This window comes from Etheostoma cragini, chromosome 24, assembly GCF_013103735.1.
Source record: "Etheostoma cragini isolate CJK2018 chromosome 24, CSU_Ecrag_1.0, whole genome shotgun sequence".
NCBI lineage: Eukaryota > Metazoa > Chordata > Actinopteri > Perciformes > Percidae > Etheostoma > Etheostoma cragini.
In genome coordinates, this window is record NC_048430.1 from 3942419 (window position 1) to 3960420 (window position 18002).

Here is an 18002-nt window from a genome sequence, read left to right on the forward strand (position 1 = left end):
ATGGTTAGGGTTATGGTTATGGTTAGGGTTATGGTTGGGGTTATGGTTAGGGTTATGGTTGGGGTTATGGTTATGGTTGTGGTTGGTGTTAGTGGTGATGTGTCATGACTGTGTTCATGACAGTGCCATGTCACTCTTATGTAGATACCTTCAAGTAAAGTGTTACTGTGTTTTGTTTATTTGCAGGCTTTTCCTTTAGTTGCATAATTTCTGAAGTCATAATCCTACCTTGCCTGATGAAAAGACTTTCAGGATGAATTATTGGTGTCATCCCATTCATTTAGGAATAGCAACGCATACTGTACTGTATTCACTCAATGTGGGAAACCTTCACTGAGCCACAACAATACAGCAGTAAGCATTTGCATTTGCAACATCAGCTCCTGTCTTAACATGTGTCCCTAATCCCTAATGATGAAAAGCACTGAAGACTCTTGAAAGCACATAAACAAATGTCTTCGTCAATGTAACATTTTGACAGTGAAGCCCTGTCAGATGGTAACATGGCTGTACCCGTCCACCTCAGGCTAACCGTTTATGACTGTGCCTTTACTTCTCTGACACAATCTTTCCCATCCAACTCTCCCAATGCTGGGCTAATGATAATCTAGGAACCTGGAATCAGGAGGCTGCAGGAAAGGTTGCCATACCTCGCTGTATGCTCATTTTCACATCAATCCACAATCCATATATCATCAGGCTTGTTTTAGGGAGGGTAGTAAGTGAAACCTGTCCCTACTGGATCAGAATGACCTCAGTGGTTTGACTTGTGAGAATAATGGCTTACCACACCAGGGGATACCAGTAATCGATACCAATGAATGAAAAAATCTAAAAATTCAATGTGTATGTCAAGGACTGGAACCTTAAGCGTTGTAAACAAACATGAGGCCATGGCCGAGGGAGAGTGAAGAGAGGGTGGCATGCATGCACTGTGTGTGCGCGCTCGTGTGTGCGTGGTGACACTGATGCAGCGCTCTGAGCCAGGGGGATTCAACCTTTTGCAAGTGGCAAAGGCAGAGATGATGAAGTCATGTTGACAGTGTGTGACCCGCGGGGAGACTTCTTTTTTAACACAATTTTGTTTTTGCTTTTTTGTTCTAATCCTGAGGCCAGTTTTTCAAATGCGCCTACAGCTGCACGTGGAGTAAAAGGGAGAGGCTACTATTAAATCTCCTTCTCTAATGAGACAATAGGGAAATGAGTAAATCTTTCTTCTTTTCATTTTCCAACACAATACAATTTGGTGTGAAAACCTCAATCAAACCATTGTTAACGGATGTGTCAACATGAGACTGTTTTGGCACAAGCATGCTCGCAATAGTGAATTATCCCCTTTTAATAATGTGGGTTGGACACATAACTGCAGCCTAGATTGTATTTTCATTGTATTTGTACATTTGTGGACCCCAGTGCTCTCTCCTTCTTGTTTTTTTATCTGCTGCACACACGTGGAGGCGTGGCTGGGCGGGGCTTTGGCTGCTGCGTCATCTTATCAGGAAGAAACGCATCAGTCAACAGAGAGCGGAGAAGCGGGCTGAGTAAGTACCTGAAAGTAGGTAAAACATATCGCTGTAAGTACCAACAGAAGCTACATTATGTTATGTAATCCATTACTTGTTCCAAATGTACACTGTATGCGTTCCTTCGTCGTCCTGTGAATCAGGAGAGCAACTTTATTCGGAGGTTAAGTCTCCACGAGTTCAGTCAAGGACAACAAGCAAGGTGGCGTCTGAAGTTGTTCTGTTTTGAAGAGAATATCAATATGGATTTCTTGCAATTTAATGTTATATCGCAAGTCGGTCGGCTTTAATAAATGATACAACATTACTTGAAACGGTTCCTGAAGATACGTCGTGTTCTGGTAAATTCGGCACATACCTGAATGATAACCAATGCAGCACTTCTATGAAAAAAGTACATTTTCCTCTTTCCACTGTTAAGGTAACATTACCGCACGTTAAGGGGGTATCAAAGTTAACACTGGAGTTCGTAATGAAGTTTTGCATGATTGGCAGACTTCTTTGTTAAACCTGCGTGGTTTTAATTCTATTAATAGTTTGGTAGCTCGTTTTTGAGCCATTTGGATAGACTAGTTACAGAGTTAGCTGTGACTGTCATCAGGATGTGTAATATCCTTTTATACTATTATTTGGACACGATAATGGGAATCCTAATAGCATCCACATGGCAGATAGAACTCCATTTGATATTGCATGCATTACATCTTGTATTACTAATAATAATGATTACTTTTTGTTGTAGGTCTCATGCTGGATGAAATATCAAGCCTCTAAGGTCTAGTCCTAACAATCTCTGTCTGTAAATATTGTAAATATTAACATCTTAATGACTAATGAAAAGTTTTTTGCTTTTTATGCTCTTTTTCTATTTCTAGGATTTTAGGAACAATAAGAGGTAATAGGAGTGTAAATAAATATAACTAGTTTATGACCATTTCTCTTCTGTATAGGTTTGTTGGTGCATTATGCCTGAGGAGATGTCGAGGCCTTTAATCCGAGGCAGAGTTGACGGAGGAGGCTCCAGACATCTTGAAGCCTCCATGTCTGAAGCTGGCGCTCCAGTTATTGGCATTCTGGGTACGGGCGACTTCTCCCGCTCATTGGCTAGGAGGCTGGTGGCCTCTGGTTACCAAGTAGTGGTGGGGAGTCGAAACCCCAAACGCTCCGCGGCTTTGTTCCCTGAAGAGGCCGAGGTGACACACACAGTGACACTGACACTGACATTCACACTCACCATGTAATTGGTGTTTTTGCTTCTCTCCCTATGGGTGATAATTACATGTTTACTCTGACTTTATCCACAAGGCATAATAACCGTTGTTACTATCCTGAATAGATGCCTAATCTGAGTTTGAGTCAATTGTGGTATGGGAACAGACTAAAGCAGTTTATCAGACATATTTAAAGTTTCCACTTCTATCCTCAGACTGTCAGTATTGGCAAATAAGGAATCCTCAAGGATTCTCAGAAATGCATTTTTGTCATTTTGGTATCAGCATCAGATAATTCAATGATATTGTCATCTTCAAAAGATAAATACACTCCTAGCCATTTGAATGAAGTTTATTCTAATTCACTGGCCACTTATTTAGTTGATCACATAATCCTAAACTGCATATTACTACTGTTTCATGTTTGTCTTGTTGTTGTTATTATGTACTTTAATGTACATCTACTCCTGATGTCAAGGAGGGCTGGGCAATATTATATCAACTTTGTTATATGAGGCTAGATATCGTCTTCAATTTTGGATATAGTGATAGATAGAAATCAAATGTAGTAACATGACACAAGTGTTGGGTTTTCCTGGTTTTAAGTGATGTTATTGTTTGGAATTTCCAGACTTTTGTCTGTTTGTCTGTTTTATTATTTATTATTCACCCACTTAGTCATTATAGTAACAACTTGATTGGAAGTCGCTTTGGATGATGATGACACTATAAATTACATGAAATCTAATGTAATGATGTATTTGGTCAAAAATATCGTGATATACAGTATTTTTTCGCCCAGCTCTAATGTGAAGTAATACTACTTCTATCTTTGTGTTCCAGGTGACCTCCCAGATGGAGGCAGCCAGCCAGGCAGACCTGGTCTTTGTCGCTGTGTTCCCCGAGCACCACTCCACGCTGGTGGACCTGAAGCCGACACTAGCTGGAAAGACACTGGTGGATGTCAGCAATGGTTTGAGAATCAACCAAGACGGGCCTTCGAATGCCGAACAGCTGGCCGACCTGTTTCCAGAGAGTTCTATAGTCAAAGGGTTTAACACCATATCAGCCTGGACGCTCCAGATGGGACCTCGGGATGGAAGCAGGCAGGTAGGAAGATTCACAGAGGCCCAGGGAAGCTTCTGACTTCAGATGAAATGTTTCCTCAAAGAAAAGAGGATGGAGTAGTCTATATTTAGCGACTGTCTGAACTCAACCTCATCTTTCTTCCTCCAGGTTTTATTGTGCAGTAACAGTAGCAAGGCCAAGACCTCGGTGATGCAGCTCTGTCGCAGAATGGGCTTCATCCCCATTGATATGGGCCTCCTCTCTTCTTCTCTGGAGATCGAAAACCTCCCCCTCTATCTATTTCCCTCCTGGCGCATCCCAGTCCTCTGCACCCTTTCCTTGTTCATCTTCTTTTACACGTACAACTTCCTCCGGGACGTCCTGCAGCCCTACGTCACAGCGCATAAGAATGTTTTCTACAAAATGCCCATTGAGACCGTTAACGTCACTCTTCCCTCCGTGGCCTTGGTGATGTTGGCGCTGGTCTACCTGCCTGGTGTGTGTGCCGCTTTCCTCCAGCTGTGGTCTGGCACCAAGTACAACCGCTTTCCTAATTGGCTGGACCGGTGGCTCACCAGGAGGAAGCAGCTTGGACTGTGTAGCTTCCTGTGTGCAGCTCTACACGCCATATACAGTCTGTGCCTCCCCATGAGGAAGTCTGCCAACTTCAAACTGCTCAGCGCTATAAAACAGGTGATTAGAAAGAAGCATTGGAATGTTTTACACCCAATATAAACCCTGACAACAGTGTAGTACATGCAAAGAAATGACCCCTGGACACAGGATTTAGATGTTTATTGTGTGATGTCTAGGGGAAGGACTTGTGGATTGAAGAGGAGGTTTGGAGGATGGAGCTCTATCTCTCCGTGGGCATCATGGCCCTCGGGCTGCTCTCTCTGCTGGCTGTCACCTCGCTGCCCTCAGTGGCCAACACTGTCAACTGGAGAGAGTTCAGCTTCATACAGGTACACACAAACACACACACACACACACAGTGATATACTAGTTACATAAAGAAACACAAGAAAAGTAGATTTTAATATGTCTCCACTTAAAGACCCTTTTTCTATGAATATATATATATATATATATATATATATATATATATATATATATATGCTGCACCATGGATGGATTTCTATTATTCTTGGATGCAGGGTAAAAGACTGACAGAATGAATACAGAATGATGGTCAAAGATTGACAGATAGTTATGACACATAAACATACAGGCAGAATTAGGCATCACGCTGATGTGTGACAGACGCACACATGTCCCACATGCTGACATACACACATCACACATCGCACACATCACTCACATATGCACATACAAACACTGTTTTGGCCCAGTTTCGGCGTTAAACTTGGGTTATGACAAAGCCATCAGGAGTGTGTGACTCGGTACACACACACACACACACACACACACGCAGACACCCTCACTCCTCTCTTCCTTAACTTCCCCCATCAGGACCTCCATTTCTCCAGGACTCGCGGTCTGTTGGTGCTGCTTTTTCCTTTCATCTTACCGTTCAGATAATCCGGTGGCTGTCAGATTAGTCATGTGCGGACAGCCAGAGCAATAAAAAAAAGCAACTTTCTGCCCAGCACATCTAGACTGGCTCCCTGCAGCTGCAGGACATTGTGGCTTATACGTTTGTGCCTGTTTGTCGATGAGGTAGTGTGTGCATACTTGTTGATGTGTATAGAAATGTGTGTGTGCATCAGTCTCATACATGATTTACCACAATTACATGCTAAAGTTTCTTTAGGTTTAGTCACTAAAGGCAGAACTTTGTCCACTTGACCTCTATGTGTTTTTATTTTATTTTTTTATAAAGTTTAGCAAATTGATAATAAGAAAAAAGAGCCACAGCATTTGTAAAATACTGTAAACCAGAGATGTGTTGGGCTTGTGTCCGACTCATTGTATTTTAGCCGTTTCTCATCAAAAAGTAAGCAGAACGTGGTGACCACGCATGAACGGTCCCCCTCTGTAATGTTACAGTACAAGACGCCTCTTTTTGTCCCGTGACTCATCCTCGTTATGTAAGACATGAGGTCCAGTTGCAGTCTCGACTTATAATGCTCATAATCACTTATTTCTTGCTGTGCTCTTTGTGAAACCAGAGAACATGATAGTGTTCGGTGAAGTGCAGCAGGACGTGCGGTCGGTCCCAAGACTTAGATTTCCCGATGTAGGTCCACGTGACGATGATGATCCAGGATGACATCATCAAACTGTCAGTCCATATGAATTCATGTTTACAGCTCTTGGTGCGTGTGTAGAAAGTGTGTGACCAAAAACTGGACAAGAACTAGAAGGCAACAATGTATCATTTTTCTAAACGGGTAAAAGTTCCGTCATTTGTGGCCGTGTTAGCTCAGTTGGTACAGCAGGCGCGCATACATAGAGGTTTACTTCTCAATGCAGTGGCCGATGGTCAGAGTTGAACCCGCGGCCACTGCATCAGGAAAGTAAACCTCAATACCTTTGCTGCATGTCATGTCAGCAGGAAAAGCAAAGGGTGGCCTTTGCTTTTCCTATTGTGACGGGTCAAAATGTCTGCTTTGGAAAGGGTCTATTGCACCACAATCCCCCAAATTTACCATTTGATTTTTCAGATACCTCAGGAAAGCTTTTGCTTTGGCTATCAGTCTACTATGATTATTTTGCTGCTTTTTTCCTTCTTCTTTGTTTAAATTGCTATCGTTCCACTGTAATAAAATGTCATCATAATTATGATCCGCTCTGCCCACTTAGTGTGTGTGTTTTAAAAAAAGAAAAATGTGTTTTAGAACTTCTGGCCCTTACTTGACTCACCCTGGTAAGTCATTTTTAATTTGTGGGCCCTGTAGGTACAGTATATGGCACACTCACACACTTGCACACGCATGTGCACGCACACATACATAAGTGGGGTTGATTCAGGTCATGAGTGGTAGGTCAGTGTGTTTCCTCAGGGTCTGCAGCAGCCTGTAACATAGTGAGACAATGTAGTGGACTGTGAACTGAAGAGGAGTCACTTCAATCCATGAGGGCCATATACTGTATATGGAGGACAGGATGATTGCAATGACACATTGTTTTTTACTTCCAAATGCCATCTGTGACCTCCTCCTTTCACCTCCCGCAGTGCACGCTGGGTAACTGCGCCCTGTCCCTGGCCACCCTCCACACACTCCTCTTTGGCTGGGACCGTGCCTTTGATCCGGCCCAGTACCGCTTCTACCTGCCTCCTACCTTCATACTGGTCCTGATTCTCCCCCTCACCGTCCTGCTGGGTCGCCTGGCTCTCTGTGTGCCCTGCGTGGCCAGGCGGCTTGGACAAATCCGCCGCGGCTGGGAAAAGACCAGACACATCCGCTTCACCCTGCCGGACGATGACTGCTGCAACGGGCTGGAAAATGTCAGTAATGTGTGAGAAACACACTGTAAGATGTGTGTGTGTGTGTGTGTGTGTCTGTTCAGATCCACACAAAAAGTTGTGAAAGTAGAGCTCCTTATGTGTGCACTCATGAATATGAAGACCACTCACACAGGAGATAAATGATTTATACACCCATGGAATGTATTGAAGGCCCCTCTCTAAGTCCCACTGCAAGATTTCAGAGATGTGTGAGCTTCATTGATCAGATTAGCCGGTAGTTCCTAAGAGATATTTGACCAGTAGAGCTGTGGTCGTCAACCTTATTGCACTATGCATCGTCCCTAATCAGTATTTAGTTATGCTTTCTACTTTAATTTATTGTTATGTACTCTATTTGAAGAACTGAAGGAGAACAATATTAGCTTCTGGTATCAATTATGCAAAACAGTCCCTGTTACACTTCTAATGAACCTGCTGAAGACTTTATGCACAGATTCCATATGTGAATATTTGAAATATGATTTCTTGCCTTGTGCATTCCTGTCGAATAATTACATTTTCTTTTTGCACTTCAGGACTTCTACACAGATTGATTGATTGATTTTTTTTTTTTTTTTGTCAGCCAGTTGTCAACATAGGCCAACATTGTTTTCATTTGGATTTCCACTGGCAACAGTGTTTCATTTGGCCTTGACAGCTTGTTTTGCATACCTTTTGACAATTTGATGTTTGGGTCTGTATGGAAGTTATTTGGGTGAGGAGGGAGATGATGTACCCCGATTTAAATATTTGATGTCCTCCACCATTACACAAATTAGAAGTGTAGAAGTAGCGATTACCACATGTATGTAGGATAGACTCTAATTGGCTAAAGGATGTGTGCCTTTTTTACATTCTAGCCATTTTTGTGTTAGAACCAAGGATTGCTAAATGGAAAGCACCTGTTTTATGCCTAAGGAAATAATTTTTTTCTGTGCAAAGTGATGTATGCAAAGGAAAGGGACAATGGACGGATTCCCTCCCTCGAATATTTTCTCTACAGTCCCTTACTCGGTGTTGTTTAGGAATTGTTCCTCGCCAACTGAAAACCCAAAGACTGAAGCTGAAAAACACTGCTGCTGTAGCTGCCACGCTTGGCTGCAATGTGTCGGTTTCCAATGTCGTACAGACAAGTGGTTACACAACTTTTAGAAAACGATCATTGACACCTTGCCTTTTTGTAGATGTTTCTCTTTTACATGGTTACCATGTCATTTTGTGACTGAGTGTGAACTGACCTGCTGATGAAGTACCCATCAGCACCCATTTGACTTATAAAAATATCAATAGGCTGTTACACAACTGTTTAATAGTTTTTCATTATGAGCATGAAAAGCACCGTTTTCAGCAATTTTGTTTTATGATTCGAGTTTGTATGTTATCAGTTTTGTGAATTTGCCAAAGATGATTTTCATCGTTACGGGATGGGTAGTAGTGAAATTTAAGCAGTTTCTAACTCGAATTAATGCATGAATGGAAATAATTCAAATGGAAATTTTGAGAACATAGAATAAAGCATTGTTTTCTACATTTCTTTTCACTATTGTGTTGTCTTAAATAATGGGAATAGGTTTTTAAATCTGCATGTAAGGAATTGTTAATTGAGCCAAAGGCTGAAATAACACACAAATATCTTCACTGTTTAAACATCGTGCTAGTGTCCACTAATAATGATAAAAGGAAATAATAATCTCATCTCAGGCCGACCCATAGTGTGCCACAGCTACGAACTCATCAGATCATGAAATATGTGGATGCTGCCATCTTGTGGTGGAGGAACATTTGTTCCCCTGTTTTCCCAAGGTAAAAACATTTCCTTTGACATGAATATGTACTTCAGGAAAAACAAGTAAAAAGAGACGTTTGGTTTTCATACGGCTCTGCCAAAACAATGTTAACAAGTCGTGTAAAAAAAAAACAGACGAGTATGACATCCGTACAGGATTCAGTCTGTTCTTGCATTGTTAAAATAAAAAACAAAAAGTCAAATATTTTAAAGAGGCTATACGTTTTGCTAAAAAAATGTTTTGCAATGCAGCAAGTGTAACTACAAACCCCCAGTGTCATCTGTCCTTGGCATTAACAGACATAATCTTGTAAGATGAGTATAATTATTATTATTATACTTAGCTTGTAAAATACAAGTCATGGCAAGTGTTAAGAAATAATGTGTGACTTCAACTCTCACATCAAACTAATTTTTCCCTTATAATTAATGAACTATAAGTGTCTTGCAATGAGTGTTTTGCTGCCTTCGCCAGCGGTGTGGCCTTAAGAAACTACCTCCCACTCTATGCTCCTCAGCACATCCCAACACAGAACAAGGTCACTATTGCAGGAGGAGTTGGACAAGCAAGGTGCAGCAGCAGCAGCAGCAAGGTGTGTCGGTTTCAGCCAGCAGTCATGAATGTAAGTACTCTTCTACATTAAAGCCTTCCCTACAGTGTTTCATAGACGATTTATGGGACTGTTAAGTTATCATTAAGGGATGTTTGCCTATGCACATTCACAGGGAGGTCGTTACAGAACAGGATTCCCTCTGCTTAGCTACGTGTAAAGTCTTGTGTAAATGTAATGAGGCGATGAGTTAGAGAATTGAACAAGGGTATAAAGAAAACACCATTTTGCAAGCAAGTAAGTCTGCTTATAAGAAGATGTCTGTATCAGCTTGTGTTTTTTCGCTGATCCTACCAGGGGTCCTTTGAGCAAGCAGTGGAGGACGTGAAGATACTGAAACAAAGACCCGGCTATGGAGTGCTGGGCGAAGTTTATGGTTTATATAAGCAAGCCACAGTTGGCGATGTTAACATAGGTGAGTGTCTGTAGCGCAAATGTTCTGTTAAGGTTTCGAACATTGAAGAATACATGTGAAAACACACACACACACACACACACACAAAAAGACTGTTTCTGATGTGCTCTGAGTCATCTAGGGAGAGCACCGGCAGGGTGTGATGAGAAAGAATGGGGTTTGACAGGTTAGGTGTGTTTGGGTGAGCCGATGCCTGATTTACATGAAGCGGCTAATTTAAAAAAAGAAAGAAAAAAGGACAGTATCACAAAAAAGAAATGCAGGAAACATTTTTTGACTGTGTGTGCCCATACTGTATGACAAAAAAAACACTATTATGAACATGATCATTCAAAATTAGGATTTTTTTTATGGCACCTGAAAGAAATATTAATGGCTAAATGTGAGGTAAAAAAAAAGATACAAATAGTAATAATAGTAGTAAACAGTAGTAATATTCCTAAATCTATACTAGTAAGTATTCTAGAAATACAGAGGTCTCCAGTGCAGGACCCCTACTCCTGTCTATAGATGTTTTTAATTCCATGCATTTTTTAGTATTTAATCTATTAAGTAAACTATTCAATTATTATTTTTTCTTCACTTTTTGTATAACTTTTGTTTCCCACCATTAAGATCTAAATAGAGGGGAAATACTGAATCAGGTTTTTACTTATTAATGGTTCTAAAACTACAATTTTTTTTCGTATTGACTCTAAAAATACTACAATCAGCCTATAAAATATCCATCACATGTACGTTTTTTAATAGTAGAATGTGATAGGGATAATAGTATAACACTATTTAAACTGCATGAGTAGTTTTGGCACTTGAAGTACATTATGTTTCAGTTATTTCAGTTGTTGACGGTTGCGTTTCCATCCACAGCGCGTCCAGGGATGTTTGACCTTGCAGGACGAGGAAAATGGGATGCATGGGAACGTAGGAAAGGTCAGATTTATAGAACTTTTTTCTTTGTATATAAATAACATTACCATGCCAAAACCTACAACTGATGTATTCTACCTTAAATGTGTGTGTTTTATCCTGCATCAACTAACTGGTTTTCTTGGTTCCATTGTGAACCAACAGGTATGTCCAAAGAGGAAGCAAAGGCCGCATATGTAAAGTTGGTGGAGGAGCTGAAGAAGGAATACGGGTTCTAGAGTCTGTCTCTAGCAAATTATTTTGTAACGTAGCTTTTTCAACATCACATGTCTTGTTCTTAACAAAATTAAAGTCAGATTTTACATGCTGCTACAATCTATGGTACTTTGTGACTGTGTAAAGGGTAATTAATGGCTTTCACAGTAGCCTATGTTAGTGGCCTGAAGTGTACATTTGTGCGTTGGTGTGTGCGTCGAGCCAGCATGTGTGTGGTAGAGCGAGGGAGAAGCGCGATAGTGACGTGATTATTTTTGGAGCAAGACTCTAGAGTCATAATGAGAGAAACAATGGGTCTCCCCTGTGCTTTCTGTAACAGCCCTCTCCTTGATTTCATGTTTTTTATGACATTATTAGTAGATTTTACACAGTAGCATGAATCACAGTTAAGATAAAATGTGTTCAAATGCTAGAGAGCACTGCAATTTGTAGTTATTGGTACTCTACATTGGTTAAAACAAAAAGTACCAACAACATTTTGGGAAACACATTTTCTTCTTGACAAAAGCATTTGTTTTAGCGTCCGTATGCTCAGTGGTGTATTGTAATGTATAGGTACTGTACTTTTTGGGGGGGGGGGGGTCCTCCCCCAGGGAAACGTTGACCAACAACTTCATATCCTGTATTTCGGATACACTTGTATGCACCAATTTATGGTGACGGTGTATGCTTCTCAGACCAGCTTGAGACTTCAAATTCTTTCAACAAAAAGCCTGTGTTTGAAAGAAATTTATCAGGGTTTACAAAATGATGCTGTTGAGTTGCATTATGGGGAATGTAGGATCAGGTGTTTTTCAAGACAAAAGGAGTGAAAAACAGGATATCTTAGCCTCTATCATTCTTTTTTTTGTTTTTTTATCTGTGCCATTCAAGTCACATAATGGTGCAATAGTAAATAACCTTAGTACCCCCTTTAATTGGTGTTTAAAAATGTAAGTATAATTTATTTATGTAGCGCTTTTCACAGATAAAAATCACACTGTGCAAACAATGCATTTCTATATGTGACATTTGAAAATCATTGCCAAACTAATTTTTAACATTTTAAGAAGAACTACAAACAAGTGCACCTGGCAGCTAACTGGGCATCTACAGTGCATTTTGCATCCTTGTGTCATAAAGTAAAAACACTCCAGGGATTAGAAGAATATTCATTTGACAGTACCACAGTATTAAACACCCAAGCTGCAGTTGTGTACTAGCTGGCTGTCAGCACTAAGCCAGCCAAATATTGATGACGAGAGTGAGAAAATGAGCCGATCCCGACCCGGGTCACATCTGCACAGTATCCACGGGGGGTCCACTGGCTGCCGGGCTGCCTGGAGAGCAGGGCAGCAGGGAGACCTGTGTGTGGGGAGAGCCACTGTTGCTGATGGAGCTGTGATGCTGCCGGCGCCGACTGGGGAGGTGCTGAGTTAGCCTCCATCTCCTCCACCTCCTCTGAAACTCGTGTTGCACCTGGAAAATGTTGTACATTATAGATCCCACATTTGCTCCACACGTTTAGTCTCTAATTTAGTTAAACGTTTCTTACCTCTCCGTTCATGAAGCAGTAGAGCACAGCAACCACAAAACCCTTTAGAGATGTGAGGGGAATAGGTCGGTGAGGGTAGTTGGATTTATTCGGACTAGATTAGACGTTCTATCTCTCTCATACATACACATAATTTACCTGTGTGGATGACAGAGCCAGCTCGGCAAAGGTCCATATCTGGAACACTGAGCTGCTGACTTCAACGGGGAGGAAAACAAACAGGATGTAATGCAGACCAAACAGAGCCACAAGAAAGAACGTGGATTTGATTAGCCTCCTGGTGAAAGGAAAAAGGAAAGTATTTTTAACCCTAACGTGTTAGTTCCAGGCACTGCCCTGTGTTTGTACTTTTACTCGTATTAACAAAAGCAAATGGAAAACAAGCTTTATGACCTTTTCTAATGCAAAGTACATTCCCGTCCCTCAAAGACTCTGCTTTTTCACATGTAAACCACCACTGGCCTCAACTTCACACAACAGATGTGTAAATCCCAGAGTGTGATCACTACTCACTTGTACTGGCTGAATTCATTCCTCTGTGCATCTGGCATTCTGAGTTTGTTTACTAGTATCCTCAAAATGCCCCCAAAAAAGATGAGATTGATCTGAAATGAAATGATTAAAACCCTATTGTTATATTATTTTTTCATGCAAGTTGTTCAGCATTTTGGGTTTAACGCTAGTTTGCTTTCTTGCCAAGAGATAGAAGAGAAGATTCATCCCATGTAAGCTGAATTTGAACATAGTGCCAGTTAGCTTTGCTTAACTTTGCATAGCAAGACTGGAAACTGAGAAATGGCTAGCCAGGCTCTGTAAAAATTTACAACATAAAGCTAAAACATAATGAATATGACAATAAAAACTAAAACAATCACTGTAAAGTTGCCAGGCAACCACAGGTTACTGGTCCGTACCAGAATCCACACAATAATCCATAAAAGCACAATGAGCTTTGGAGTTGCTAGAAAGCAGTTTCCAGTCTTCATGCTAAGCTAAACTAAGCTAAGCTTACCGACTGCTGGGCCGGAACTTCAAACTGTACACATGTATGAGAGTGGTATCTATCTTCTCATCCAACTCTTGGCGAAAAGTTGATTAACTAAATTCCCCAAAATATCAAACAATTTCTTTTATATAATATTTTCAAAAATAATGGAATTTGAGTAAAAAAGAAAACGTTATTACAGATATAGTCAGAAGAACTGGTACTCGCAGAATCCACCAAATCCATTCATGTCTCCGGGTTTCCCAACAGCTTTGGCAATAATGTAAGAGATTGTTTTCAAATGACACACTTAATATATAATACAGATAATCACAAAACTGCAAATGAATGAGTGAAACCAATCGTCTCCTTACCCTTCATCTTCATAAAAATACTTGGCGCATCCCCAGGAGACAATAACAATGAAAGGTAAACCTGTGTGATGAAATCAAGCTTGGGTAAATGGAAGCAAAGACGAAGGTGCTATAATATTATTTCAAAACATTAAATTTCTGCAACTTTAAACTAGCAGTGTGGGCCACATAAGTAGTTCCCTAAGAGTGACACTGTTAAGGTAAAAGGTTAGAGTACACTCAGATGTTATGGCTGAATTATTGCATTCATGTGACTTTTTGTTGTTTTTTGTGTGATGCACTTGATTTCTCCCTACCCCAGCTTAGGACGATGTACCAGGCGAGGTGTTTCTTCAGGGAGAAGAAGGAGCGGCTCACCAGGGTGATGAGGAAGTGACCCTCCGCCAGCAGCCAGCTGTAGTTTGCCAGGATGGAGTAGTTGGAAAACATCAACACCACCTTACATGCCACCTGCCGCACAGAAAAGAAGGGTGTGTCAATCAGACACTCCTATGTAAGCGTTGAGGGAAAAATAAAAGCACCTTCCTGTATCTGTACAATGTAGATGTAAAAATGGGAGGGTATGACATGAAAAGGGTCCATGCAGCCATACATACAGGGTAGTGGTCACAGTGATAGAGCTCTTCATTGGTAAACAGCAGAGAGTCTCTAATGAAGATGAAGATGGCTCTCAGGATGAAGGAGATAAACAGCTGGATGTGAATGTGGTTCCTGGTACAGTGCAGCTTTCTGCAGAAATAGTAACATTCAACCAACGCATTTCCCTCTAGTCATAGTGGAAAGAGAGAGAAAGGGCGATGAAAAGGTGTTTCTCACCTAAACAGACAGAATATGGTGACGGCGATGACGAGGGAGATGAGAGAGAGTGTGTATCCGGCTGTGTACATGGCCTTCACGTAGTAGAAATACAAATGGGAGTCTGAGGACTGAAAAAAGGAAAGAGAGCAGCACTTTATCACCTCCAAAAAACAGATGAAAGATTTTTTGGGGGGCATTTTAAGACTTTATTTGACAGGAAATATGAAGACATAACAGTGGAGAGAAAGGGGGACTGACATGCTGACAAACTGACAAAGTGCCACAGGCCGGAATCAAACCTGGGCCCACTGTATCATAGTGTAAACTTCTACACGCAGACACCTACTCTACCAACTGAGCTATCTGGGTACCCCAAAACTGCATGATTTGACAATATACTTTATCTACCGCGACCGATAATTACAAAGATTACAATAACAGCCACTGTGCAGGGACTTGAAAAGCCTAAGGGAAAGTTTTCTACTTGTTGCACTAATGTAAAAAATCCTAATTGTAAGCTACAAATGTATTTCTAACACACTGCAGATAAAGTTATATCTGCCCAGTAATACTTGAACATTTCACTCTTTAGTGTGGCTTTTTACACCAAAGCTTCTTTAGCCCTCTCATTCTTGCCAGACCTTCCTCCACAGCACCTTACAGGAGGGTCTGCCGAGTCCACACAGCATTCTGGGATTGGAGAAAAATGTGCTCTTGGTTTATTGGCAGTTCTTTAAACCAATCACGATCGTCTTGGTCGGAGCTAACCACACTGCAACGCCACGGTGCTGCTGCAAAATAGCCTCGGAAAGGAGCCTGTGTCGGTGGATCACGTGTGAGTTCAAAAAGTGGTTTTAGTCGTGCAACAGAAAACTCAGATTGGACAGGTAGTCTAGCTAGCTGTCTGGATTTAACCTGCAGAGATCTGAGGAGCAGTTAACCATAGTCCTCAGAAATCCACCAGAGTTTAAAATGCCAACACGAAGAAAGTGGAAAGTGAGGGACATCCTGGCGAAAATGAGGGACATCCAGCGGAATTTCCGGCGGCATCGTGAACCATCTCGTAAATGAAACGACGTTGATATAGACTAATATTAACTGTAAAAATAGTATCTTATTTGCTGGTACACTTTTATGGCAGAAACGGAAGTGATGAATCTTAGGTGTAAAGACCCTACTCTTTTACTATTGGCTCACAGACCTAAGTATGCATAGAAACAATAGAACATAGTCATGTACAATTCTTTCAATTGACATTATGATAAGCTTCTCCCCCACCCCAAGAGATACAATATGTCTGTACATGGATAGAATAGTTCATGACAATGCAAAACTGGGCTTCATAGCTTTATATCAAATAAACTAAACTTAGTGCATGCATACTAGTTACCACCAACCTCTCTGAGAAAGTGAAGAGTCTCATTGAAAGTGTAGCCACACGCATCTTCATGTGGGACAAGAGGGTCTGTCCAGCCACTGGCAGTGCAGTTGCGATGCACTTCAGCTGCAAAACAGCAACACAAACGCGCATCTGTCACTGTTGTGTTTAAGCCGGACAGAAAAATGAATGTATCCTGGAAAATGTTGTCTGATGAGGATGTTTTTTTTTCTCCAGGAGAAAGTATAACACGTAGATCTGTGTTCACAAACGTGGATTTATTGGACAGTAAAAAGCTGCCAAACCATTACTTTCCCTCATCAAGTGCTTCAATAAACATGTGGTTCTTTAGATAAATGATCATCTATCATCTTCATCTCTAACATACGTAGCACTCCAATGGGTTACACAATGTCTCTGTGTACATAGGCTTTTTATGGCTAAATGTTTGGATAGACACCCTGAGACGGGGGACAGGTCTTAATCCTTGGTGGAAAAAAAAACAATTATTAACCAGTAGATAGGTATAGATAATGGGTGACTGATTGTACATGTGTGTGCGCGTGTGTGTGTGTGTGTGTGTGTGTGTGTGTGTGTGTGGTATCTCACCTTCGGAATTGAAAAACTGTGGACATGGCTGAGAGACGGTATCCCCAAGAGAAGCAGGAGGCCAGCAGTTCAGTTCATCCCACATTCCTTTACAGTGTACACTTATATTGTTCTCTTCATGGATAGATCAAAAATTACACATTTTTTGATTTTATTTGCTGTGATTCTACACAAAAAAGGTCAATAATAATTACAAATATATTTCTGAGTAGGTTTTAGTTAAATAGATAAAACACTACAAAATCACCAAATCCTGATTAATCCTGATACTTCAGTATAAAATGCATCCTGCCTCATGACAGTCTCGCCTTTCAAGGTGCATAATGTTATGGGACCACTAGATGTCACTAAAACATCATGTCAAATTTCTGTAGGTTCAAAAAAAAAAGCTTCATTCAAAGATTTTATTCGTTTCAGAGATCATGGTTTCTTTCAATGGAACGCAGCAATCTCGATTCATTCAATATTTTTTAAAGTAAAAGATAAACAATAGGTGTAAAATGCACAATTTAGAAACTACTGACTCACCTTTTGCTTTTTGTGATTTAAAAAGTAGCAGATCTGCCTTGCACTGTTCCTCCTCTTTCACAAGATGAACATGAGGATGACACCAGGATGATGATTTTGCCTGTAAATAAGGAGACAATAATGCACTTGTTCTTAACATCTATAGATGCCAATCAAACATGCATCTATTTTCTCACCTGGGGTAACAGTAGCACTCCAATAAGTCCAACTTGTTTCATTGTGTCTGACGGGTTCCTTTTTTCCATCAGGATAGGCACCTAGGTCCAGACCTCAAGCCGCATATCTGATTAGAATGACAAGCAAGCATCCGGTCATGCATTACATATATGAAGTCTGAAAATCAAACATGGCCTATTTAGAGTGTCGATAATTATGCACATCACTCTTTAGGACAATCTGAAAAGCGCTTATCAAGGCGGTTCTAATACAATCTAAAGTTCCTTTTGTTCCTTCCAAAATAAAGGCTTTATTCAGAGACACGCATAGGAATTAATCGGTAAATATATGTAATACCGGAGACGTGGAATCTTTGGTAACAACAATGTCATAGTAAATTGTAAAATGTGAATCTGTTTTCACTGCACACCACAGTATGTTCGTCCTCTATGCTTTTATTTCGAAGGCGGA

At 40.8% G+C, this 18002-nt stretch overlaps 2 protein-coding genes across 6 annotated transcripts; one reads left to right on the forward strand and one right to left on the reverse strand.

Moving 5' to 3' along the window:
• Positions 1 to 1467: 1467 nt before the first annotated feature.
• Positions 1468 to 11264, forward strand: LOC117939384 (metalloreductase STEAP3-like). 4 transcript variants are annotated; one of them, XM_034864704.1, is made up of 12 exons: positions 1484 to 1574; positions 2266 to 2322; positions 2474 to 2716; positions 3578 to 3844; positions 3971 to 4495; positions 4615 to 4767; positions 6942 to 7225; positions 9248 to 9290; positions 9456 to 9623; positions 9909 to 10026; positions 10894 to 10956; positions 11098 to 11264. In XM_034864704.1, the coding sequence occupies exons 3-12, from the start codon at positions 2489 to 2491 to the stop codon at positions 11169 to 11171; spliced, it is 1923 nt and encodes a 640-aa protein (XP_034720595.1). In that variant the 5' UTR covers positions 1484 to 1574; positions 2266 to 2322; positions 2474 to 2488; the 3' UTR covers positions 11172 to 11264. The 4 variants fall into 4 exon arrangements, with proteins under 4 accessions (XP_034720591.1, XP_034720595.1, XP_034720594.1 ...); XM_034864700.1 differs by lacking the exons at positions 9248 to 9290; positions 9456 to 9623; positions 9909 to 10026; positions 10894 to 10956; positions 11098 to 11264 and having other exon boundaries at positions 1468 to 1555; positions 6942 to 8744; XM_034864703.1 differs by lacking the exons at positions 9248 to 9290; positions 9456 to 9623; positions 9909 to 10026; positions 10894 to 10956; positions 11098 to 11264 and having other exon boundaries at positions 1524 to 1541; positions 6942 to 8744.
• Positions 11265 to 12011: 747 nt separating this feature from the next.
• Positions 12012 to 17784, reverse strand: LOC117939385 (secretin receptor). Of its 2 annotated transcripts, none has more exons than XM_034864706.1 (13): positions 17552 to 17784; positions 17376 to 17475; positions 16848 to 16934; positions 16258 to 16364; positions 14879 to 14988; positions 14659 to 14791; positions 14359 to 14512; positions 14063 to 14123; positions 13889 to 13958; positions 13217 to 13308; positions 12842 to 12980; positions 12704 to 12745; positions 12012 to 12627 (listed from the first exon to the last, which is right to left on the reverse strand). In XM_034864706.1, the coding sequence occupies exons 1-13, from the start codon at positions 17618 to 17620 to the stop codon at positions 12442 to 12444; spliced, it is 1350 nt and encodes a 449-aa protein (XP_034720597.1). In that variant the 5' UTR covers positions 17621 to 17784; the 3' UTR covers positions 12012 to 12441. The 2 variants fall into 2 exon arrangements, with proteins under 2 accessions (XP_034720597.1, XP_034720596.1); XM_034864705.1 differs by having other exon boundaries at positions 16848 to 16961.
• Between the last annotated feature and the right edge of the window lie 218 nt (positions 17785 to 18002).